Source organism: Pseudochaenichthys georgianus, chromosome 17, assembly GCF_902827115.2.
Source record: "Pseudochaenichthys georgianus chromosome 17, fPseGeo1.2, whole genome shotgun sequence".
Lineage (NCBI taxonomy): Eukaryota > Metazoa > Chordata > Actinopteri > Perciformes > Channichthyidae > Pseudochaenichthys > Pseudochaenichthys georgianus.
In genome coordinates this window covers 678,840-704,954 of record NC_047519.1, presented here as the reverse complement: position 1 = coordinate 704,954, position 26,115 = coordinate 678,840, and the positions used below count along the sequence as shown (strand labels likewise).

General features: G+C 42.9%; 1 protein-coding gene across 1 annotated transcript in view; it reads left to right on the top strand.

Moving 5' to 3' along the window:
- Window positions 1-26,115, top strand: part of tpra (translocated promoter region a, nuclear basket protein) — an 87,975-nt gene that overhangs the window by 41,944 nt on the left and 19,916 nt on the right. Inside the window, 9 exon segments of the mRNA XM_034103771.2 lie at window positions 3,807-4,010; window positions 11,161-11,339; window positions 11,878-12,025; window positions 13,790-13,927; window positions 14,815-14,946; window positions 19,528-19,658; window positions 20,379-20,589; window positions 20,677-20,826; window positions 24,988-25,101. Of these exon segments, the coding sequence (XP_033959662.1) occupies window positions 3,807-4,010; window positions 11,161-11,339; window positions 11,878-12,025; window positions 13,790-13,927; window positions 14,815-14,946; window positions 19,528-19,658; window positions 20,379-20,589; window positions 20,677-20,826; window positions 24,988-25,101 (1,407 nt within the window).

Sequence of the window (26,115 nt, the reverse complement as noted above, 5' to 3'; positions counted from 1 at the left end):
GTAAAGGACTCTCTGAGTGTTTAGATAGTTAACTTAGTCTAAGTTCTCAGTGGGTCTCAAACGGTGTCGTCACCAGTTATGTAAACACATATAAAGGTGAAAAAAGGTAAGATACACTTTTAAAACTTGTTGAGAGAAAACTATTCTTTGCTGCTGCCTCAAAGAGGAGCAGGGGGGAGAGGAGGGAGACAGGAGAGGCTGATTCAGGAGCCCAGACACACTCACAACTATAAATGAACCAAAAATAAATTAATAAACAAGTTTCAGTGTTTTTTCATATTGGAAAGGGTATGTTATTGGTTATGGCCATGATTTTATGATTATTGAAATGTATACAGTTCTGTTTCATATAGGTGTTTCATAGATCTAGTCTCTATATTTTCCCCTCAAAATGCACCAGATTGATGCATTTAACTCCAAAATACAAAATAAAATCTTGGGGGGGGGGCATGCCCCTGGACCCCCCTAGAGGATTTGAGGGCGACCCCCACTAAAAATCACATGGATAGGTTCCTAAATACATTTATAAATACATTTATTTTTTTAAATAGTAACCCATATGTTCATGTGTGGGTAGTAGATTTAAACTATAGGGCTATCATTATGGGCCCTGCCTGTACCTGTTCGCTCTGCCATCGCATGAAGGGTCTGCTAACAAGCGACCAACAGAAGGGTTAATGTTGTTGCACGTCACCTCAACCCCCCCCCCCCCCCAAGTATATTTCACTGACTTCAATGTGGTACGACAGAGGATCTAGTTTTATTCCTTACATGCAGCAAATCATAAATTAACAAAAAAGTGCTCCACATATTTGGTTCTCTCTGCTCGCACTGCGCATCCCATCATGCTGTTTCTTTTTTACCTTGAATAAAAAAACACTTGGACTTTTCACAAGCTGGCCTTTTCACAAGGGTAGTGTCCTCTGTCTCCAGAGGACAGTTCAATGTTATAACACCTCACAGTTAAACAATTTAAGGATGCATTGCCCAGGATTAACAATGTGCAAATAACAACCACCATAGTGCCATGCCCATACAGCTGCTGACTGATGTGCTCAACACTCATCCATAGACTAACTCACCAGTGAGCAGGAAGCACTGGTTTCTATGGGAACAATAAAGAACACAGATAACCTTTCACAAACAGGTATTTCATAACTGCTTACAGCAGTGGTTCTCAAATGCGGCTTTCACACCAGCGCTTTTCAGTTTCTAGCTCCGAGCGGGAGCTTTTCTGGTTCAGCTCCGGTTTCCCTTTTCAGCTCCCGCTCTGTGCACACCGCCCACTGGCGCTCCAGAGCTGCCCTTGCTGCGTCATGACGTCACCGTTTACATCGCTGATTTGCCCCCCAACGGAAGCTCACAACAACAACAACAACTGCGTCGGGTCGATGATCGTGTTGCTTTTAATCACACGAAGCCAGAATAAATTGAATAACGACTTCTCCAACCTTATACTTTTCTCCAGAGTGCCGTGGTTCATTGTTTATTAATGTGTTTCTGCAGCATGTACCGACCGCTGCAGTGCTGGCTGCTCTTCCACAGGAGTTTATTCTCCCGTTAGCTCCCGGTTAGCTCACACTGCAGCGGCCGCTGTAAAGTATTCACTGTCCGACTCACACAAGCAGCTGATGCATATCCCCAGTTCCCTTAGCCTAAGTGAATGTGTGTCTGAATTGACACTGTTTGGTATCACAACGCTGTTATGAAAGTTTCTCTGGTATAATACGGGTGATGTTGGCATAGCAACCGAAGCTAAACTGACTACTTGCATCCGATAGCTGCAATAATACAAAACAACACGTCTGCCTCTCTCCACAATGATGGATAACAGTGAACGGATGGTCAAAGTAAGGCACAAATAAACAGAACCACACGAAGCCTGGTTAGTGCTGCCTGACTTTATAAAGTGTGTTTATAGGCACTACTGCTTGTAGGCAGGCATAACAGTCGACCCATGTTCAGGGGAGGTGGGTTTAGTTTCCTGCACGCCTCGACGTGAGAGAGACGTAAGCGACGTCGCCTCTTAGCTCCAAAGCTCTTGCCTCTGGACCGACAATTTTTTGGAGCTGGAAATGAAGCGGATTCCGGAGCTAAGAGCCGGCGCAGCTCCGGTGTGAACTGGAAAACCCGGCGCTTTGTGTGTGTGTGTGTGTGTGTGTGTGTGTGTGTGTGTGTGTGTGTGGTTAGCTTCTGGTGCTAGCGAGCTACACTAATATAAGGAGTCTTTTCAACAACAAAGTGGAGGAGAGTCCTCTCCAGTGAGATAAAGGACTCTCTCAGCATTATCTCAGTGGGTCTCAAACGTTTTGGTCACCATTAATGTAAATAATTATTTCCGAGGCACACATTTATATGATCATTATAGTTATAAAAAAAATAAGAGAATAAATGAAAAACAGGTATGAAATACTATATGACAGTAAAACAAGACTAAAGTTTAAAAGATTGATTGATTTATAAAATATCCATAAAGAAAAAGTGAATCTGTTTCCAGTTCTGTTTCAAATGGGTGTTGAGAGAGGTATCCATAGATCTCTTCATTTTGCTCTCAAAGTGCACCAGATTGATGCTTTCAACTTCAATATTTAAAAATAAATCTTCCCGGGGGAGCTTGCCCCGGACCCCCCTATGTGAGGTCCACACACCACCTATAAAATAACACTTGACCCCGCTTACACCTATATGCCGTGAGCTGATTATCGAGCCTTCATTGTAACAGTCGCAGGTACACTGTGTATGTGCGTGGGGAGTGTTGCAGTAGAACATCCCACTGTAGCGCCCGGTACATTAATGGGAAACCCTAAATGTTTGAGCACCCTCTATGAAACGTCAAGCTACCCCACAGCACTCCCAAAATAAATCTCTGGCGCCGCCACTGAGCCTGACTATTTGTGTTGGGGGGGCCTGACTTTTTTTTTCTCCAAAGGGGGGGCCTGACAGAAAAAGTTTGAGAACCACTGGCTTACAGTGAGGAAGACATTTAAACTGTTATTGGCCGTCACAGGCTGCTGTAAACTAAACTCCACTCTCTGACAGAACACCTCACTGAGTGATTTCACTCATAGTCTAACTTTCAGGTTTCTCTTTTCAGCCGCAGACCCCATGTCGCCTCTTCATGTGCGTCGCTAACTTCCTCGTACTACTTGTGTACTTTAAAGCGGCTCGGCATCGTTTACAATTTGCGAGCGATTTTTCAAGTTGACCGTCTTTCTTGAAAAATCCGAAGTGTTGCCAAACGTTTGATTTGTAGGTATTTTTCGGTGCGCTGTGTTTCTCTTTCTCCTCGACTTCCGTGTGTGTTGATCACTGAGACTCTCGGCCTCCGTAGTGCGAAGCAGAGATCACAGATCGTCTCTGCTGAGTGCTGACGGGATGAGGGGATTTTATATGAAATCGTTTTTGCAAAGACGCTGCAATCGATGCATCCGCGAGTTCAACCCAAACTGTAGCCGATGTGCACTCTTTCAATTTTGAACGTTTATGCCGGTGTGAATCCGTGAATCTTAACATCCCTAATACACACACACGCACACACACACACACACACTGACACACACATATATATATATATATAGAGGATGATTTTACATCAGAAAGTTATAGTAGTCATATTCATACAAATAAATGAATAGGTTTGTTCAAAGAAGTTTCTATTACTATCGTTGTTATGTTATTTATAAAAATAAAAATAAAAGTCTTTTATTTGTACACTTGCACACACTGGTGCTGGTTCAATAACCCTGTCCTTACCAGTTATGTTATCCAGCATTGGCTCACCTGTTTCCTGTCCGTCCTCCTCTCAGACTAAGCTAGCTGGAGAGGCGCAGGCTAAGTATGAGAGGGAGCTCATGCTTCATGCTGCGGACGTGGAGGCCCTGCAGGAGCTGAAGAAACGATCCCAGCAGGATGGAGCACGGAAGAGAGAGCTGGATGAGCAGCTGAACAAGACCTCGTCCCTCCTGCAGCAGAAAAGTGCAGCTCTGAACTCAGTGGAGAGGCAGCTCAAGGTAGGAGGCCTTTTATATTGGTGTTCAAGCATAGACAAAAATATTAGGGCTGTCAAACGATTAAACATTTTAATCAGATCAATCACAGCTTAAAAATTAATTAATCATGATTAATCACCATTCGAACTATGTCCAGAATATGCCATTTCTTTATGTATATTGTTGTGGGAATGGAAAGATAAATGAAAGAAGGCGGATATATCCATTTAACATACAGTATCTATGTTTATTATAACATTTTTCTGCGTGCCAAAATGAAAGACAGCCCACACACCTATCAATCATCAAACCGTGGGGTCTTAATTCATTACGTGTTGATTTCTATCAACGGGGGAGTACTTCAGGAAAGTCGACAGAGGGGGGGGGGGCGGGGGCTAGTGGAGTACTTCGTGACCAGAGGCGGCGCTAGGGGGTGGCTACTTGGGCTCAAGCCCCGGATGTTTTCTGAAAAGCCCCGGATGTTTCACTTAAAAGAACTAAAAGATGTCTTGGGAGTAATGTGCAGTACCTGAGTCCACCAGAGAGGCAGCCGCTGCGGGACATTAGCCTGCGTACTGCGTAGCCTTCCCTGCCCTGAAGAAGAAGTGATCCTTCCTAGTGCCTGACGAGTTTTAAGCTAATAGCCTATAAAGTTATGGATATTAGAAAGTTATTTTCATCGCAGCAGGCGCCACAAGCTGCAGCAGCAGCAGTATCAGCAGCTGACAACAATGTCATCACCAGCAGTGAAGAAATGGATGTTTCAGGTGTGTGAATCTAATGGTGATATCTGCACTCTGGCTGACTGAGTAAGAAGTGAAAAAGAGTGAAGTAACGTTAATGTTATAGCTAGTAAACATGGAGTAACCAAGGCAAGGCAAGTTTATTTATATAGCACCTTTCAACACAAGGCAATTCAAGGTGCTTTACAAAAATGAAAGACATTCAGACAAAGGCATTTAAAAACAGTAAAAGATAATAAAAGAAACATTAAAGAAAAAATACATGAATAAAAAGTTACAGTGCAGTTTAAGATATGAATAGTTCACACAGAAGTTCCACTTTACTGATGAACATAACAGCTCAGTTTAAATTAAAAGCAGCGACAAAAAGATAAACCACACTAAGTCAATACCCTTATATGTTAGTATGTATACAGAACATGACTAAAAATGATCCTAAGATGTAACGTTAACCCTTCATACCTCGGTCTACTTTCTAATTTTTATTTAGTTTTCGCACGTGGAATTATACTGGCTCTCGTTTCAGTACACATAACAACGGAACCATAGCAACGGAACTGACAGGCAACACTCTGAATCCGATTGGCTGTGACTGCATCCACTCAGAGTGCCCGATTCAGAAACGTGACTCTTACACTCTTTACGTCACAAACAAAGATGGTGGATGAGAATAGATCTATAAAACGATAAGCAATGCGCAGTGGATCGGAAGAGGACGGTGTGTCGGCGTTGTTCGATAGCGGTGCGGTATGCTAATGTCAAACATGCTAAATCACATCAGAAGGCATCACCCAGATTTGCCAATCACCGAAGCCCGGCAAAAGACAACAGCAGTTCAACAGCTGAGCCCCGCTGTTTTGAATAAACCAATAGACATGAGAGCCGAGAGACCAACATAAATAACGGAAGCTTTTGGCATATTTTTTCAACGACTTTGCGCTCTGGAAACACTTTCTTATTATTTATGATGTAATATTTTCAAGACATTCTTTTTAGTTTTACAGCTTGATGAAACTTTTTTGTTTGACATCAGCCATTATAGATAATATGGCCATCTGAGTGTGTGGTGCTGTTTGTGGTTTGTTTTTAACTGTTTAATACAGTTGATTATTCAAAATGTCAGTTTCTTATTTTAAACTGAAACTTGCACTACTGTTCAAAAGTAAATAACAACAAACCTGGAATTATGCATTTGGGACTTTTTTTTGCTTTTTCTTGTTGTACCGAACCGTGACCCCCAAACCGAGGTACGAACCGCACCGTGACTTCTGTGAACTGTTACACCCCTAGTCCCCGGTGTTCCAGGGAACTCACCAAGTGTCCGAAAACACAACCCTCTCTCTTTTCCTCCATACCCAAATCTCTAAAAACGGGGCTGCAACAGATCTGATACAGACTGATCTTGAATTATTTTCTACGTCACAGAAGTGGTGCTCCGCTTATTGGTCAATTCTCCACCTATCAGGGGAATGTGGGGTTGGGCCACGTCCGGCCATTGCGCTGGAGACGCTGTAGTACATATGCCAGGCCTGTAAGTGGCGCTGTAGTCTGCCACAAAAGCAGCGAAGAAGACTTCCCGCGCATGGTTGCCCTTCTGTTTATTCTCCGCTCTGGCTCTTTTTCTCCCTCCCCGAGGCAAGCGTTTGCGTTTCCCGCTGCTGTAATTCAATGCAATCCCTCCCTCGCTGTAATCCTCTCCGGTAGTCCACCAGCAGATGACAAACACCCTCCTCTCCGGCTCTTCCAAGGAACAAGGGGACCGTGCGGCAGAGTTTCAGTTCGATTTTTATTTCGCCGGTCAACATGTCCGTTAAAGTTTAAATCTTCCGGACAAAATTAGGAAAGTGCCGGTCAAAGGTCTTCTTTGTTATTTATTGAGCTTTAAAACAAATGAATAACGACTCTATATAATAATATAAGAATAAAACACGGAGGGCGGAGATCTCTTTTTCTCCCCCTCTTCTCGCAGGGGGCGTGGTGCAGCTCACAGAATCAGCCCCCTGCAAAAACAGCGCTGGAAAGAGCAAATAGAGCGAAATGAGGCATGGCTAAAATGCAGGATCTGTTTGGTATTTTGAAAGAAAAACTATTTATATACTTTATATAGGTATGGCCCTACAATATATTGTTCAAATATAGCATGATATGTCCCCTTTATGGTATTATTAAGGTAGGGTTAATGTTGCTCTCAAAGTGCACCAGATTGATGCTTTTAACTTCAATATTTAAAAAAAAATCTTCCCCCAACAAAAAAATCTTCCCCCAACAACTCCTGGGCTAAGCCCCGGATCTCCTACAATCCTAAATCCGCCTCTGTTCGTGACCACAGAGTGTGAACGTTGTGATCAGCTGTTTTAGCGCAGTTCTCCAGTGATGGGGGGAGTCTCCCTCCGCAGCCGGTTGGTGTAGTTTTGGCACAAGTCCGTTGTACAGACCGACGTTAACAGCAGCCCTGTCTGTGCACACGGAGACCGACTCTGTCGTCCGGGGATCTAACCGCCTTCTGGAAAAGCTTCACAAGTACGTCGGTACGCAAATGCGCTTTGTGACACAAGTGACGGTACGCATTTCAGATTACGCACATAACCTGCGTACCAGTTATGTGCACCCCTGTACTACAGCAAGAGTATTCTCTGTCGGGACTTCCTGCAACAACACCACGCCGTTATCAAAGATGTTCTATTGAGAAGACGATCACTACGTGACAAAAGTTTTCAAAACCGTGGCTACTGAAATCAATCTTACTAACTGCTGTCTGTGCAATTTACTCCGCGCGAGTTGGCAGACTTTATTTTGCTTACTTTAACATCATGTCTCATGGTGGGGCTAAGCCATTTCTTGGTATGGGTGTAGCCTACCCCAGCCATACCCTGGCGCTGCCACTGGTGGCACGTGGGCCATTCTGCACATCATTCAAAAAATTAATTACCGCCGTTAACGCGATAATTTTGACATCACTAAAAAATATAAAATTAATAAAAAGTGTAGCAAAGAATTGTCTTAAAACCAAACTCAAAATCCAACTCCCGCTGAGGCACCAGGAAGCAATTTTGATGCAGGAATAAATCAATTGATAAATATAGTTTGTGCCGTTAATACTCTTATCATTAGCAAACAATGCAAATAGAAACGGGTTTTACGTCCTCAATTTCCCTTTCGCTCACCCTGATAAAAAAACATACGTTATAGGTGCCCAATCAAACCTCCACCTGTCACCTGCCATTTAAAGAAAACAACCCATTCAGCCCTAAGCTTAATTTTCAAATTGATTGAAATAATAACACTAAATAATAATCAAGTTACTATATACAAAAACAGAAAGAAACCTAATATTTAGTCTGTGGGCTGGTGTCTCCCTGTCTGTCGGCTAAACTCTGCTTCTAAGGGATTGGACCATTGGTGAACTCCAGCTCTGTTTGATTGGGCCGGTCGGATAATCAGAGTTAGGCCTGTCACGATAATTAATTTTGTTGGACGATACATTTTCCCGGAAATTATTGCGATAAACGATAATATTGTCGTCACCGTTGTAAGACCATTTTAGACCACTGACATAATGATAATATATAATAATAATTCAAGTACATCCTTTCAAACAGAACTTTGTATTGAACAACTTTGCAAATGAAATGTGAAATAATATTAAAATATATAAATTATATAAAATAAATACATTTAATTATAACAAATTAATTAAAATCACACACAACCAAAACAATCCATTAAATAGACTCAGGCTTGTGTGTATATGTGTGTGTATATATATATATATATATATATATATATATATGTATGTATATATGTATATATATATATATATATGTGTATTTACAATGTGACTTCAACAACTCTTTTTATTGGGTTCTTTTATTTGGGGTTAAGTACATTGTCAGAATAAGTCAGAAATGGATTTAACTTCTGTTAGACAGTTATCATACTGAATACATATTTACTGTGAATGTATGCAAAAATGTATGGCATATAGCTGTCTAACAGAAGTTACATCCATTTCTGACTTGTTCTGACAATGTACTTAACCCCAAATAAAAGAACCCAATAAAAAGAGTTGTTGATGTCACGTTGTAATAACAATAACTCATCTCTCTCTCTCTCTCTCTCTCTCTCTCTCTCTCTCTCTCTCTCTCTCTCTCTCTCTCTCTCTCTCGTTTTCTTTTTGTGTTTTGCCAAAAGCCACTGTGTCAAGTGTCCTATTAGAGTTGCCGTATGTAGTTGTCAAATATGGCAGACCATCTCGCACATGCGCACTGCAGATCGGGTAGTGACAGCCGGTATCCTCGAGATTGAGAAACGGCCACGGTGCACCGCCCACTTGAGTAAACGTGCGTCGCCTTCTGGCTCCGTAATTGCACCAATGCACGTGCAACTTAAGTATCAGGTTCCGACTCGTCACAACAATAATTAAATAGCACTCTTAATACAACAAATATTTAACATTTATCTATTTGGGGTGCACATTTAGCTGTTTGCTGTCCTTATTTCTTTATGTTAAAAACTGGCAACCAAAGGCTGCTTGTTATTTATATATATATATATATATATATATATATAAATAAAAAGCAACAAAACGAAGCAAAAAAAACCTCCTTAAAACAACATTCAAGTGTACAGTCCACTGTCCATACAAAGACCCAGACGCCTCAACAGGCCATATCCAAATCTGTACAGTATATTTCAAAGTTTTCGAGGAACACCAACATGTTTACGTTGTCGGGCAAATGCATCTTTGATTGCAAACTGTAGGGAAGGTGGGGGCTCTCCATCTGGAGCTGCCGTGTTTGCTCCCAGCTGGGAACACGGAATGGGTAGGTTGTGTTTCAGGTGCAGTTTAAGATCGGTCGTATTGCTTTGTTGCTAGCTTTTTAAAACAAATGCAACACACCGCCCGGCTCATTCAAGTCCGTAGGTTCGCCTCGTTGATTTGGCTTAAATCCAAAATATTCCCACACCGGAGATGTGGTATCAGGTTTTGCAACCACTTCCATTTAACTTCAAATTCCCCTCGAGTAAGTCACACATTGTCTCCTGCTCGTCTCTATATCATTCATTTGGCTGCTGCACGCGGAGTGTCCTGACCTGGCTGTGTGTGAGCCCCGCCCCTCACAGCGCGCCGGGCTGGCAGCCACAGCGCTCCTGGCTAAAATGCTGGTCACATCCTTATGTAAACAAACACGCATGTAAACAGAAATGTATTGAGCTCAGAAAAGTTATCCAGTCCATTTTTATTTATCGTACGATAAGTCAATTTATTGATTATCGCGACAGGCCTACTCAGTAGAGTTTAGCGGCAGCTGAGCAGCAGAGTGTGATGAGCAGTGAATGTGTCAATACATCGTTTAACTTGCTAACTACCATACATTGTCACTAGCTCCTAACATTAGCTTTAGCCTACGTTTTCTAATATATTTTTTCATTGGCATAATGTTACACACTATCACATATTGATATGTTTTAAATCCTATGTTAAGGTTATGAACAGAGGTGGGAGAAGTACTCGGGTCTTGTACTTAAGTCGAAGTACCAGAATGTAGGAATACTCTGTTACAAGTGAAAGTCCCGAAATAAATATGTTACTCAAGTTAAAGTACAAAAGTATTCTCATCAAAATATAGTGAAAGTAGCGACAGTAAAAGTAGTCGTTGTGCAGATTGGTCCATTTCAGAATAATATATATGATATGTTTTTATAATGATTGATCATGAAAGTGTTCTCAAAGCTGGTGAAGGTGCAGCTAGTCTGAAGTACTTTGTAGACTGCAGGGTAGCTGGTGGAGGAGCAGCTAGTCTGAAGTACTTTGTAGACTGCAGGGTAGCTGGTGGAGGTGCAGCTAGTCTGAAGTACTTTGTAGACTGCAGGGTAGCTGGTGGAGGTGCAGCTAGTCTGAAGTACTTTGTAGACTGCAGGGTAGCTGGTGAAGGTGCAGCTAGTCTGAAGTACTTTGTAGACTGCAGGGTAGCTGGTGAAGGTGCAGCTAGTCTGAAGTACTTTGTAGACTGCAGGGTAGCTGGTGGATTTACTCCAGGTGGAACTAAAGTCTGATTCAACACTTGATTAGATTTCACATCATTCATCATCTGTGAAGTAACTAAAGGTAGTGAAGTAAAAGTACACCATGTACCTCTGAATTGTACAAGTACAAAGTAGCAACACATTTAAATACTCAAGTAATGTACAAGTATCTCAACATTTTACCTAAATATAGTATTTGAGTAAATGTACTTTCTACCACTGTCAAAAATGTACTTAGTTAGGATCCTTGTCAGCTTTTTCATACCTGATGGGTTAGCATCCCTGAATATAATGTTTTTTCCTGTTGCCCTTCCAATATTCCAGAGTGTCTTACAGCCTCCCTAGGAAGCTCTGCTGTAGGATTGTTTCTGATTGCTCCTAATACTTTGACTCTCCTTCAGGAGGATCTGTCCAATCAGAGGCGTCGCTGTGAGGAGTTGGGGAAGCAGAACGCCCTCCTGCACCAGCAGATGGATGAGATGGCCACCAGGAGTCGTGGGCTGCAGACCCCCCGGCAGCAGCTCGACCTGTCCTTCAGTGAGGAGGGGAAGACCACCGAGCAGATCCTGGAAATACTCAGGTAATGCAGCACTGTGCTGTTGGAATGACTGATAACACTGGAAACACTTTACAATCTCCATTATCAATCCTAATGTCGTAGTGTGAGCTCGTTAGGGACCGGGATAAAACAGACCCCGGGGCCCAATTAGGTTTAATTGCATTACTAATGACCCTCCGGTTAGATTGGATAATTAATATAATATTGAGAATTAATAATGTATACTTTTTCTGTTAACTGTATCATAGAAGTTATTAATCTTTTCCCCTTCTTTCTCTGATTTGTTGGATTGTTAATTAATGCATTTAGTTTCACTGCATTTTATTTTGTTGCATATGAGCATTTCATTCCTGGTCCTGCTCTTGCTATTGGGGACATTTAAGGGAAAATAGTTCCTATTTTATTACGCTTTATAAACCTTCTTGTACATTTGATCTCTTTTATTGAAAAAAAACACACAATGAAAGTACAGCTAAAATACTGGTTTGAAAGTCTTAAAGACACACTTCCACCTCTAGATCTGCTTTTGGATGGAGTTTGAAGCGAGTGTGTCTTGCAGGTTTGTTCGGCGTGATAAAGAGATCGCTGTGGCTCAGTGTGAGGCGTCTGATGAAGAAGCTCAGCGCTACAAACAGCGAGTGGAACACCAGGACAGAGAACTGAAGGAGCTGCAGGAGGCTCTGAACTCTGAGAGGGAGAAGATGCAGGTATGAAGGGGCGGAAGGATGGGAAACTACAGAGCATGTTGGGGGCGCATTGGTCATCTTACCTGTAAATGATGAAAACAACATAAACATTACATTAAGCCAGGGGTGGGGAACCTCCGGCCCCTGGGCCGTATACGGCCCGCGAGACCATTTGGTACGGCCCTCGAGGTAATTTATAAACACACGCAAAAAATTAAAGAAATCTAGACCGCAAAATAATTAAACAAGTGAGTGCCTGTTTTTCATGGCAACGGTCATGGTCCTTGAACACAACACGAGCCTAACGTGTCATCACGAGGTATATGTCTCGTCTGACAGGGGTGCAATTCTGACGGAGAGGAGAGCACCAGAACGCCGCTCCGGGACTTCAAACAATTGCAGTACCCATAAGTCTGTACACATGCTGCAGTTTCTGCGTGGCTGTGTCTTTAGTTGAGAGCCCAGTGGCGATCTGTCACACTGATCATACAGACAATAACTTTGTTGTTATTAGCATCTGGTTAGCTAGCTATGCTAACGAATATAAGAAGCTTTTTCTACAACCAGTGAGGTAAAGGCACATCTTTATATGATCATTATACTTATCAAAAAACAAGAGAATAAAGTAAACGGGTATAAAATACTATATGACAGTAAAAAAAGTTGTTATTAATTAACAAGAGTACAGTTTGAAAGGAGAGTGATTTGTAAAATATCCATAAAGAAAAAGTAAATCTGCTTACAGTTCCGTTTCATATGGGTGTTGAGAGATGTTTCCATAGATCTCTTCATGTTGCTCTCAAAGTGCACCAGATTGATGCTTTCAACTTCAATATTTAAAAAAAAAATCTTCCCGGGGGAGCATGCCCCTGGACCGCCCTAGAGGAGGTTAGGTCCCCCCCACTTAAATCATGTCCACATGGATAGGAAACTAAATACATTTGCACACATCTTGTGTCCATATCTTTCTGTTTGGGTGGTCATGCCACACCGTGCACGTGCATGCGTGCGCGAGTCATGGCAAGATATCTGGATGAAGAGGTTGCTTTTTCTTTGCACAGAATGAAAGAAAGGCCAAATGAATGGGCTGTGATTTTTAAGCAGAGGTCAATAATTTGTGCGGCCCTCGGAGGATGTTGAAAAGATTGAAATGGCCCTTGAGAGGAGAAAGGTTCCCCACCCCTCCTTTAAGCAGACGCTTTTATCCAAAACAATCTACAATGAGTGCATTCGACCGTAAGGATACAAACTCAAAAAGCACGAGTCCTATAAGTACATTGGCCTTCAATAAGCCAACCCATTGTAAGTGATACTGCATTGGCATAAGCCACACAGAAGTATTATTTTATTACTAGCACCATCTCAAGAATAAAGACCTGAGAACTGTCACAACTGAAGATAATGTAGCCGCAAGGACTCACTGTATTACCGAGAAAGTATATGTATATAGACTTTGTAATAAACTTTTTAAACAACTATTTAATACAGTCCCTGTTAAATTGCCAATGAAGCGTATGATGGGATATTCAGTTTGAGTGTAAGGAGATTATGAGGAGACAGACAAATCTCAAAATGGTTACAGAATAGTTTCCACGACCAAAATTGCTCCGAGAATATTTCCGATTCCCAAGTTTCCATTATTTTAAATGTTTGATTGAAGAGCTCTTTGAGGACGCTTTGCCTTTGAACTTATGTACTAATTTTAGGCTAAGAAAAGGGCAAAGGTGGCTTGAGAGAATGTTGTTTATTCAAATGTTCTGTCTGTTTACCTGCCTCCCGGCTCAGGTTACAGCCAGGACTCTGGCCCAGCAGGAGGAGCAGCTGAAGAAGATGGAGACCATCAGTGCTCTCCAGCAAACCGTCAGGATGCTGAGCACAGAGAAGGACAGACTGGAACAAGAGATGCAGCAGGCGCAGGCTAAAGTAGGACTCGAGTGTTGCACTTCATATCAGCTGGGACTCATTTACATTTTTCATGACGTCTGTTCCTTCAATCAGAACACACGTCTTCCCATTTGATTTGTACTCGCGTTGGATTGTATTTGGGGCTGCACAACTTGCCAAAAACGTGAACTGCATTTGCGATAAGGTTCATGATAATAGAGGGAATGGGATTTTCCAAAACATTATTCACATTATCATTGAAAAATATATTAAAATGATCACGGTGGGATTTTCTTTTTGCGGAGAGCCTGTACCAAACAAGGCAATTGACTTAAGTCTGTAGAGTAACGTTTATAGAAAACAGCGGCACCACGACACTTATAGATATTTTCAAATGTTTTGACTTTAGAACATATTGTGGTTTCTGCGATTTGGTTATTAGAAGTACATATTGCGATACTGATCACATTTCAATGAGTTGTTCAGCCCAAGTTGTAACTTGAAAAGGAAGGGCTAATGGCCTTTAAGAATCTGCTTATATCGCTCTCATGGTAGAAAAGTGAAAAACCGAGCTAGAGTTAAAATACAGGAATGATGGTATAAGAAAGAACAAACTCGTAGAATGCTGCTTATATTAACATTATATTTATCCTCTGTTAAAGCAGCGGGAGCTTATAATTTATGATTACTATATTTATGATGGTTTGGGATATTCTCTTAAAAAGATGTGTCCTATCTTTGATTCAATACAAATATTGTTTCTTAACAAAACATAGGTTAAAGTGATTCCAGTGCGTCTAGTTACCGGTTCAAGTTTTAAGCATATCGTGATGATTTTTTGGGTAATATTGTGAATTGCAAACATGTTAGCCAGTGACCAAGTGAATATTGAACTGTCTGATTGTATCATTGTGTATCTGTGTCAGGTTAAGAAGCTGCAGTCAGACATCAGCCCGCTGCACCAGTCTCTGTCTCTGCTGTCAGAGAAGAACGGCTCCATGCAGGCCGACAAGAGGATCCTGGAGGAGGACCTCAAACGCTGGAAGTCCAAAACCCAGGTAACAGATGTGCGTGTGAACATCAACAAGGAGCAGCAACACTGTTTACCTGCATCTTATAATACAATATGTGTCACACATGACACACCCACATCTGTTATTTACTTGCCATGTATATTAATTATTATGTAACCGACAGGGTTCGTACGGGTGCTTGAAATCCTTGAAAATGCTTGAAATTTGACGTGCTGTTTTCAAGGTTGGGAAAGTGCTTGCATTTTGGGAAAGGTGCTTGAAATTGAGATAAAGTGCTTGAAAATGTAAATGCTTTACTTTTACAATAAATTGCTGTCTGACTGAATAGTTCGCTTTTTAGATTAAAAGAAAAGAATTGCTTCGCTTCTACATAAAACATCTCCGCTGCACCTTCCCGCGCTGAGCGCGCGACCTGCAGGTGTTTGTGTTACGTGTGACCTGGGCATTCTGATGAGAGATAGATGACTGTGTGCCAGGAGGTTGCCGTTTCAACGAGCGTTGGCTAGCAGAAGACAAATACAAAAATAACGAGAGTCTGCGCTGACGAGCCACATGAAAGGTTAGGCTAACGTTGCATGTTACGTTTGTTTAAGCTAACGTTAGCGAGCTGAATAGCGAACTCGATTGAGGGATGATAATAATAATAATTGCGGGGGACAATCGTTTCAGAGGAGCGTACCTATGGTATGTGCGTTACAGTCGCCATCCTGTGGTGTTCAGAGGATGAAGCTCTCACTGCACTTCGTGTTCTAGTCACGAAATATAATCTATTGATTCGACAGAGCGATTTTGAAAGCAATGTATTTCTACTGTATGTTTCGTGCCTAAACCAAATGTGATTTGCTCTATCGAAGTCAGTCGCATTGACCCGAAGACACATCTTCGTTTGTATTACTGGTCTGGGGGAAGCTCGCCAGTGTGTTTGTGTATTTTTGCGTTTGTGTACCGGGGAAACACTCACAAGAAACACCGGCTGTTGTTATGCTTGCTGTGACGTTACATTAGTCTGTTCTCTGCCGTTACAAGCTCCAAAGTTGTATTTAGTAGAATGAAAACAGTCTTCCTTTGAAGATGTATAAGTCAGGTGTCTTGAGTAGTCAAAATTACCTTCAATTAAATTCAAACCTTTATTTATCCAGGTTAAATCCCATTGAGATCAATGATCTCTTTTTCAAGGGAGACCTGCAGCAGTAGGTTCCACAAGAAGACATCAAAACATAAACAACAGAACAACAAAAGGACATCATACAGCAACATGTACAGCGATTACAATCTACATATCTAACCACATGTACCGGTACCAACAGCATCTGAGTGAGTAGCATCTAACCGAGCTTTAGAAACATGTAGTGGAACCAGCTTGGTAATTGTCCGTTCTTTGTGCAGACTGTTCCAAGTTAGTGGAGCTGCATCTAAAAGCTTTCTTCCCTAAGACAGTCCTAGCACTTGGCACATTTAATAAAACCACAGCATGCGATCTCAGGCAATAAGTACTTTCAATTGGCCGAGAGATCAGGGAGCAGATATAAGATGGTACTTTATCCAACGTGGCTTTGGAGATGAAAAGTACCAGTGACTGAGCCTCCGTGCAGGAAGTGAAGGCAAACCGCCTTGCATACAGGGTACAGTGATGCGTCAGTGCTTTACAATTTGTCAAAAATCTCAGAGCACTGTGATACGCAGCATCTAACTTGCTCAGGCAATTGGCAGGTGCATTCATATAGAACAAATCACCATAGTCCAGCACAGGTCAAAAGGTCACAGAGCCTTTTCCTGGCCTCAAGCGAGAAACGGGACTTATTTCTGTAAAAGAAACCTAGCCTAACCCTCAGCTTTTTAAGCAGGTTATTGACATGAAATTTAAAAGAGAGACAATCATCAAGCCAGATACCAAGGTATTTATAACAGGCAACAACTTCAAGTTGTATTCCTTGCGTAGTTACAATATCCAAAGCAGTCTCCGGTGTCTTTTTAGCTTTAGCTTTTGAAAAGAGCATTACCTTGGTTTTATCCACATTTAAAAGAAGCTTTAGTTCAGAGAGCTGAGTCTGAATAGTGTTAAAAACAGCCTGTAATTTAACAACAGCCTCGTTAATCGAGGGACCTGCAGAGTACATAACGGTATCGTCCGCATAAAAATGTAAGGTTGCTCCTTCGACATTTTCACCTAAACTATTAATATAGATAGAGAATAATAGCGGACCTAAAACTGAACCTTGTGGTACACCATTAGTGATGTTTAACCACTCAGAAGACAGTCCATCAAACTGAACACAATAGGCGCGTTCACTAGGGCTGTGCATCTTCACTGGTCTCACGATTCCATTCGATTACGATTATCCTGTCAACGATTCGATTCGGTTCGATATCCCGGTGCATCTCGATTCATACCAATGCGTTGCATCCTCAATTTTCTATATTACTGCACATGGCTTATTTTTCATCAACGCATACATGCAGTAAATACATATGAACTCTCTTTTTATTATTTAGAAAGTGCTTCAGAAATCAATAACATAAATGTCTTGACATTCATTTATAAACCAAAATAAATGAATTGTATAGGTCTAGCCTCCGTGTGTGAAGTTGTTCCATCCTCAAAAACAAAAAGCTAATGCTTCTGCAGTCGAGCTGCAGCTTCTAGCCACGGCCTTCTGTTAAGAAAGGACACTGAATGTCCTGAATGAGGCTTCACACACAGGACGTGAGTCTGAACACAGCAGACACCAGGAGGATTTACAACAGCATATAACAACTAAAATACTGCATGTGGGTGGACACTCACATTCTCTGTCTTACTGTTGCATAAATCCCATGAATGTATGAGATTAAGTTAGCTTCATTATATCTCAGTGATTAAGTGAATAATAAAGTTTCTTTCGGGTCACTGTCAGCCTGTCAGTCATTATTTTCAGGGAGGGGGCGGGGCTTGGAGGAACGGAGAGGAGACGGTGATCGCGGAAGCTTTTTTCCTCCTGCCTTCACAAACTTTACACACGTATATATCATCTGAAAATTGCTAGAGGACATTCATACTCTGCAATCCAAGACTTAATTAAATCCACCAAAACCTGACATGATTGTAACGCGATTATTTTTGAAAAACATAAATCCCTGTCTGTGTCTCTGAGCCGCAGCAACACGGAGTGATTCAGAGCGGGTCCTTCTGCTGTGGGTTCTGGACTGGTGTTCTTGTGTTGGTGGATAAAGCAGACTGCTCCGTGTTCGGTGTTGCTGTGCCGCTGTCACGTCTGTTCCCTGATCTCTGCGTCACCGACCGATTTGATATTAAAGTGACAGAAAAAACGTTATAGTAAAGCCGAGGCCGGAAAATCAGGAAGCAACGTTACTACTCTATAACCGATTATCTTCCGTCACTGCATCGAGACCGAATCGTCCACGTCCGCATCGCAATGCATCGTAGAAACGATTATTTTCAACACCCCTAGCGTTCACACTGCGGTACTTTTCCCACAAAGGTTCATGCGAACTTAGTTCATGATCGCGTTCACACCAAAAAGAGCCGGTACTAAAATTAGTTCATGCGAACCTTTTTACCCCCTCGAAAGTCCCTGCTAGAGAGCAGGGACTTTCGAGCGGCTCTTTTGTGAGAAAAGAGCTATATTCCTGATTGGCTGGGCGGATTGCAAACCACGCCCCGTAAAACTCCCAAAAAGTTTTGTGAAGCCGCCATTTTATTATCCTCGCATTAGCATTATTAGCATTAGCATTATTAGCATTAGCCCAGCGCAGAAACGCAGAGAGACTAACTTATGGCAACACAAAATAAAACATGGGAGCGGTGGAGATGAGGAGGTGTCGGCGTTCTGGCGATTTACTCGGAAGGCTTCAGTAGAAGCTGCTGGGACTCCCAGCAGCTTCTACTGAAGCCTTCCCCAACTCCGGGGACTTCCGGCCGGGGACTTTGGGCGGCAGTATACGCCGTGAAGTGGGTTGCGGCCAGCCAGTAAACCCAAAGCAGAAGAAGAAGAAGTGACGTCAGCGGCTTCATTTGCCTAATCCACCCCCAGGGACTTTTTCTGGTGTGAACACGATCTGTACTTAGTTCATGAGAACTAAAGAGTTCTCATGAACCTTTGTGGGAAAAGTACCGCAGTGTGAATGCGCCTATTGGGACCTTTCAGAGAGGTAGTTCACAAACCACCCACTGCATGGCTGGATATGCCTATACTGACCAGCCTCTGCTTTAAGATGAGATGATCAACGGTATCAAAAGCTTTGGAAAGGTCAACAAACAGAGCTGCTCAACTCTGCTTATTATCTAAAATACTCGTAATATCATTCACCACTTTCATCGTGGCAGTGATGGTGCTGTGCTGCTTTCTGAAGCCTGACTGATGTTTAGACAGGATGTCATTTGTACATAAAAACTCCTTTACTTGTTCACACTAGGCGTTCAAGAACCTTATCCAGAACTGGCCAATTTAGAGATGGGTCTACCGGATACATTCTAGTGTTCCCCCTAGAATCCCCCTAGAGTCGTTGATTTATTTAGAATGGAGCTATATTTTTAAAGATGTATCTTGAACACTCTGTAGTTGCTGTTTAAGTCTCCACTAAACCTGACTGACCGTTCCTCTACAGCAACTGATGAGCCAGCAGAAAGACGGGGACGTGGAGGAGAGACAGAAACTGTCCACTGAGAGAGAAGCTCAGCAGAGACGCATCACACAGCTCGCTGAGGAGATGGCCAAGCTGAAGACTGAACTCGCAAGGTAACACACACACACACACACCCTGAAGCACCCTGGCTTGAGATCCTTTCACACTAGCAAACACTTTCATCTGCTTTTTGACTCTAGTGAGAAAAGTTCAAATCAGTATTTAACCCCTGGACAAATGAGTTCCCTCATTTATCAGCTCTGATCAGCACTGAGGACAGACTCTTCGGCCTCTTCTCAGGGTCGATAGTAAGTGGATATATAACAAGTGAAATCAACAAGGATTTGGACTTTTATTACAATCAGGAATGTACAAAACATGAAATGAATGTACTCTTAACAATGGCACCAGACTCCAGACCACAGTCATTTGACCCGGCTGGTCGTAAAGCAGAACTCACTCAATCCACGGCCTGTGTCCACATAGCACCTTGTTTTCTGAGGGCCACATGTCCCGCTTTAAGACGAGTGACAGATATGAAAAAAAGTAACTATTGTTGTTTGAAAACCCTGCTTTCGGACACGTCCATAACATACCAGCACGAAAGAAAATTCTATTTGGACTCTATTACGTGTTTATGTAAATGTACTAAAAGACCTGTGTTCACACGCTCATTTGAGCATTTGTTAAAAACAAGTGAATGCAGAACCTGAATGATCCATAGAATCATATTTGTATTTAGTAACATTTGACGGCTAAAATGACCCGTGTAGAACTTCCAGCAGAGAATCAATGAATCCCTGAATGTGACCTAACTGTTGTGTACGCCTCAGATCCAGCGCCAGCGGGAACTCGGCTCAGTCTCAGCTGCAGGCCTTCAGAGACTCGGTGGCCCGCCTGACGTCAGAGAGAGACACTCTGAAGAAAGACATGGAGACGAAGAAGAGTGACATCCTGGAGAGGAACCGGACCATCACTCAGGTCAAGAAGATTGGACGGCGCTACAAGACGCAGTATGAGGAGCTGAAAGCCCAGCATGACAAGGTGGGACTGCGGGCCCGGAATGGGTCTGTCTCAGCTGCAGGTTAGTAAGGACTACAGCTGGAATAGTGAGCTGTGTGTGTATTTCAGATGGTTGGGGACACTGCTGATAAAGCAGGAAGTGAGGCGGGTCCGAGCCAGGAAGTGCAGCAGGAGCTGACTAAAGCCCAGGAGGAGCTCAACCAGGCCAGAGAGGAGCTGAGCACACTGAAAGAGGAGGCGCAGAAAAAGGTGGAGGAGGTGAGCAGGAAGACAGGAACACAACATATGACGATAGACCACCATTCTGTTCTAAGAATGTAACGCCCACATGTGACCAAACTCATCCATTGCGGTCAAACAATATAAATGATTATATTGTAAGAAATGAAACCTGATTTAAATGTACAACAAAATGTGTGAGATTCATGGCTCTGTAGTGCTGCGTACCGGTACGCCGAACCGGTACTGGACTTGTAAAAAGTTTCGGTTCAAGTCGGGAACCGGTACTTGGACTCGCAAAAAAACTAGCACTTACGTATATTCTCCTTTTTTGTTCCAAACCATCTAAAACCTTCCATAGGTCGAGACATTTGCGCTGAGAAAAGACGAAACACATCGTGCCGGCTTCTGATATGGCGGCCATTACTGAACTCACGAAGTCTCGCAAAATATCGCAACTGCGATCTGTGTGACGTCAAGGGAAGCTAGCGATGTGATTGGCTTAGACATAGTGTCTTGAGTCTTGACAGTCCACAGTCTCCTCACTGTCCGAGTGACAGAGATGATGGATGCTTAAGTTAACTATGTATGACATTTGTATCAAAATTGTATGTACAGTATGTACATCACTATGTGTGTAGTATGTACTGTATAATGTACACATGTAGAGTTGTAGAAAAGACATGGTGCACAGACAGTACAGTACACTCTGACTGTAGTCACTACAGTGTAGCCTATACTGTATAGTAGGTGTGTAACAGTGTAATGCGTATAGTCTGCTCTACACTCTACCTCTCAGCAAAGTTTTAGGGATTTAGGCTCAGTCAGCTCAGGGATTGGTTGGTTACTTTAGTTTGGTAAATGAAATACATGTTTGAACTTTGTAGTAGTTCACTGTAGTTGCTGTCACAAGTCATTTGTAGACTAAGTGGCAAAAAGTCTTTTTTTTTACATTTGTACTTTGTAGAGAAATGTGGACACAAGTTGGAAGGGAGCACAATACACCTGACGAGTTTGAATTTTAGTTGATTATGAGTTAATTTTCAATTGATAATTAGCTCACAGTAAGTTCACTTTAGTTACTCACACAACTTGACACAAGCCATGGGTTCAGGTCCGGACCTGAACCTGAACCTCTGGACTTGAGTCCGGACCTGAACCTGAATGTGAGTCCAGGTACGCAGCACTATGGCTCTGACATCAGTCGTGTTATCCGACCTGTCACAGAACTCTGCCGCACCAGATTAGACTATAGGAAACAAAACTCAGGATTTAGTTTGGCTAGAAAACATCAATAACATACAAACAAGGCTCTGATCACTTAGGCCAGGGGTCGGCTGGCACGCGGCACCGTAACCAGTGGCACACTAGGAATAAGTGGAATAAGTGTGCAAAATATTTAAATTGTATTTTCGGATCCTGAACGAGACCGCCGCCAGAGCGCGTCTCCCCGTTACCTGCAGAAGGAAGCCATGCACGCAACGCAGCCCCGCTCTCTTTAACTCCAGGCGACTTTCTGCCGCTTTCCTCCGTGGTGCTGATCGTTTCACAAGAGAGGAAAGTTGCAGTACCCACAAGGAGCTGTCCAAATGCCGCAGTTTGTGCGTGGCTGTGTCTTTAGTTGAAAGCCCAGTGGGGATCTGCTCGTCTCGCATCGAAATAATATGCTACACAGGGGCGGACTGGCCATCTGTGTGTCGAACCTTCCTGTCGGCTCCCAGACCGTAGTCGAGGAGGGCAGAAGCAACAAGCTTCAGGTTCAATAACGCACTTTAGCTTCAATGGCTGGAGAGAGGCGAGCTCTTCTTGGGAGGCCGGTGCATTTATTTAGTTCTTCTGTTTCACAAAATACATCAGACCTCTGTTTTTCTGCTGCCTCGCTTCACTTCCAGAAACATACACACGCTCGCTCACTGTCGCTCTACCATCCACACATGCACATGCCACACCCCTCTCTCTCTCTCTCTCTCTCTCTTCAACTCACTCTGCATGACCCTAATATTCACACTAGGGCTGTGCAATTTAATCGATCCTGCGATATATAACGATATTTAGTTTTCCGAGAAAGTATCGATATTTCAGCCGCGGGTATCGATACATTAAGTCTGATAACTGTGTTCGTTATACTGGCGTCCAGGAGAGAAGTTTAAAAGGAGACTAAGTGAGTCTCTGAGAATGCTCAAATGTATACTTTAATTAATAAAAAGCGCGGTAATGTTACAAGCAGAAGATGGTTCAGTCAGAAGAACAGCTGTTCTGGCTCTCGTGAGCGAAGAGAGCGAGCTCCACCTCTCCAGCTGTTAAATCTCCTCTGCTGGCTCCTCCCTGTGGGCCGGTTGGCGCTGCTGGGGGCCGGCCCTCCACGTCTCCAATGGTCGTTGTTGCGCATTACAGAGGATTCAGACATTGCACATTAAATATATAACTAAACACGCCTTTTCTCCTCCTTATCTCTTTCATGACTTTTCATTTAATACATTTTAAACGCTGTAATCAATACTCCAAGAATACCTCACGGCTGGTTTCATTTCCGGATGTTGTCTCATGCTACCCACGTCTGTAAACAAACGTACTCAAATAAACTGTACCTTCATTTAATATTCAGCAATACTAATATCTCGACGTCTATAGTTGTAGTGTTGAAGTCAGTAGGTTTCGGTGCGCAGCACTCCGTGTCATATCGCTACTAAATTCACCTCTATAGGAAATGGTATATTAGCCACATGCTAAATGCTAACCGGAGATGAAGGATTTTCAGAATAAAACGGCATTTAAACTGACGGTATGTTTATGGTACTTTATGCCATCAAAACATTGATTTTAATTTCTAACACGTCCCTTTCAAATCCCCCGTGTTCCGCCACCTGCTGCACCTTTTCATTCTCCATCGTCCATGGTGATACTGCACTTGATGTACTTACGTTCAAAGGCTCGTAAGCTGCAGTTTGCACTGTTTCAATAAATGAAACTCGTTTTCTCACCACATCTTTTCATTCATTTTGTCCAGCAAGCTGCCGACTCTCTGTCAGAGACGTATGTTGTATCATTGATGCTTTCACTTTTAATTCAATCCAAGTCAATGGAACACTCACAAGATGTCACCAAAATCACACTGTCCCTTTAAAATCTTTCAGAAAATGACATAAGTGTATCGAATCGTATCGTTGGCTGAATATCGTGTATCGTATCGTGAGATTAGTGTATCGCTACAGCCCTAATTCACACACATGTCCACACCAGGGTTTCCGCTAGGATTTTTTCTCGCCGGTCAAATGTCCGGGCAGAATTAATTTTACCGGACTAATTTGAAACTTACCGGTCATATTTCAATAATAATAATAATAGTTGTGTAGCAGAGTTTCCGTTAGCAGGTAATTACCGGACTATGAGCAGATATGCTTCAGTTTAAAACTCAGTTCACGGGGCTCATTTTTATATTGCTTCAGTTTATAATCGTAACAGATCGATTCATTTTTCAATAAATGATTCCACAAACAACATGATTATTACATTCAAACAAACTACTTGTAGTAGATAACGTACATTATTCAGAAGTTTACATTTGAATAATAGCACGGGAGAAACGGAGCCTCTCTTTTCCTCTCTCCCTCTCTCTCTCCCTCTCCCTCCCTCTCTCTCCTGACAGCACGTCAGTTTCTCCTGCAGCTCCTGCAGCTCGCTAAACAGAGGGCGGGGCTTCAGGTGATCATGCAGAGCTGCGTGTCTCGGTCAGACTCAGCAGCTGATCTGATCTCTCTCTCGCTCCGGTTATACTTCACTCGCGTTTATGTCCATATCGATCAGATCCAGCTCTCCTGATCGGCCTTTATAGAGAGCACCGATCAAACTATTAAGAGTGAATATCGGCCGATAATGACCGGCGGCCGATCGATCGGAGCCTCCCTAATTATTACCAGACATTTTGACCGGCAGGTTTTGAATTTACCGGTTTTTAATAAATGTTACCAGCTAAAAACCGGTAATTACCGGCTAACGGAAACCCTGGTCCACACACTGCTTGCTGATAGTTCCCGAGCGTCAAGCTCCTCAACCCCCCCCCCCCGTTGATAATTCTCGATCGTTGGCACGTTGATAGCAATGTTTTTCCTTCATATCAGAAAGGTTGCCGACCCCTGACTTGGACGGTCTGAAAGCATCCTTACATGTCATTTCCTGTAATACTTGTTTTACCCACATTAGGACCAGAAGGGCCAGCAGGAGCTGGAGGAAGCCAAGAAGGAGAACCAGCAGACCAAGGATAAGTTCCAGGAGGTCCAGAACCAGCTGACCCAGAAACAGAACCAGCTGACACAGGTACTGAGCACATGCAAACTATCACGAAGCCTGTGCTTGGTTAAGCCAGGAGGCAACACACATTACGAGAGGCTCGTGTGTGAATGAGGCCAGTATGAAACTAGCTCATATACAAACTCCAACTCCAAAGAAGTGAATGTAAATAAAAACAGAATACAATGTTTTGCAAATCCTTTTGGAACTATATTCAAGTGAATGCACTGCAAAGAATATATGTAATGTTTAAACTGATAAACTTTATGATTGTTTGTAAACTAATGTTGAATGTGACGCCGGCAACACGGTCCAATGAAGCTGAGGAGGGCCACGTTCACCACTGGTACTCACCTTCCTCTAAACACCGCTCCAGAAGCCTTTGGGAACTGAGGACACTCACTGTTGGAGGTGGAATGCTTTCCCATGCTTGCTTGATGTGCGACTTCAGTTGCTCAGCAGTCCGAGGCTCATCGTTGCTGTATGTTGCGCTTCATACTGTGCCACACCTCTCAATGGAGACGGGTCTGGACTCCATCTCAGATGAGCTCGGGCAAGAGAGGCCGCTACCGTCCTGGGTGGTGTTGATATTTGGCTTTGGTAGAGTTTCGCTCACACTTGTTTCACTGCTGTGCCCATCATCTTTGCTCTGTGTTGTCTCCTGGGTTCTGTAGCGCCCGGAGTCGGTCTTTTTATTTGTTTCCTCCCAACCCCATCCCCTCAGGAAGCCTCTGCCTCCTGTCAGGTCATCATTGCAAATAACTATTTGTTCTTAATTGATTTTCCTGGATAAATAAAGGTTCTACTCCTACTGTAGACGTAATGAAGAACTGTGTCCACTGACGGTGGTTTTCTGAAGTGTTCCTGAGCGCACGTGGCAATACCCTTAACGGGCTGAGGTCGCTTTATAATGCAGTGATGAAGTGAGGGATCAGGCACAGGGATTGAAAGTTGCTTTCGGGCTTACGTGCAGAGGTTCCTCAGGACTCTCTGAATCTTTTGAGCTGGAGATGATGAAGTCCCTTGCACTTGTACGTTGAG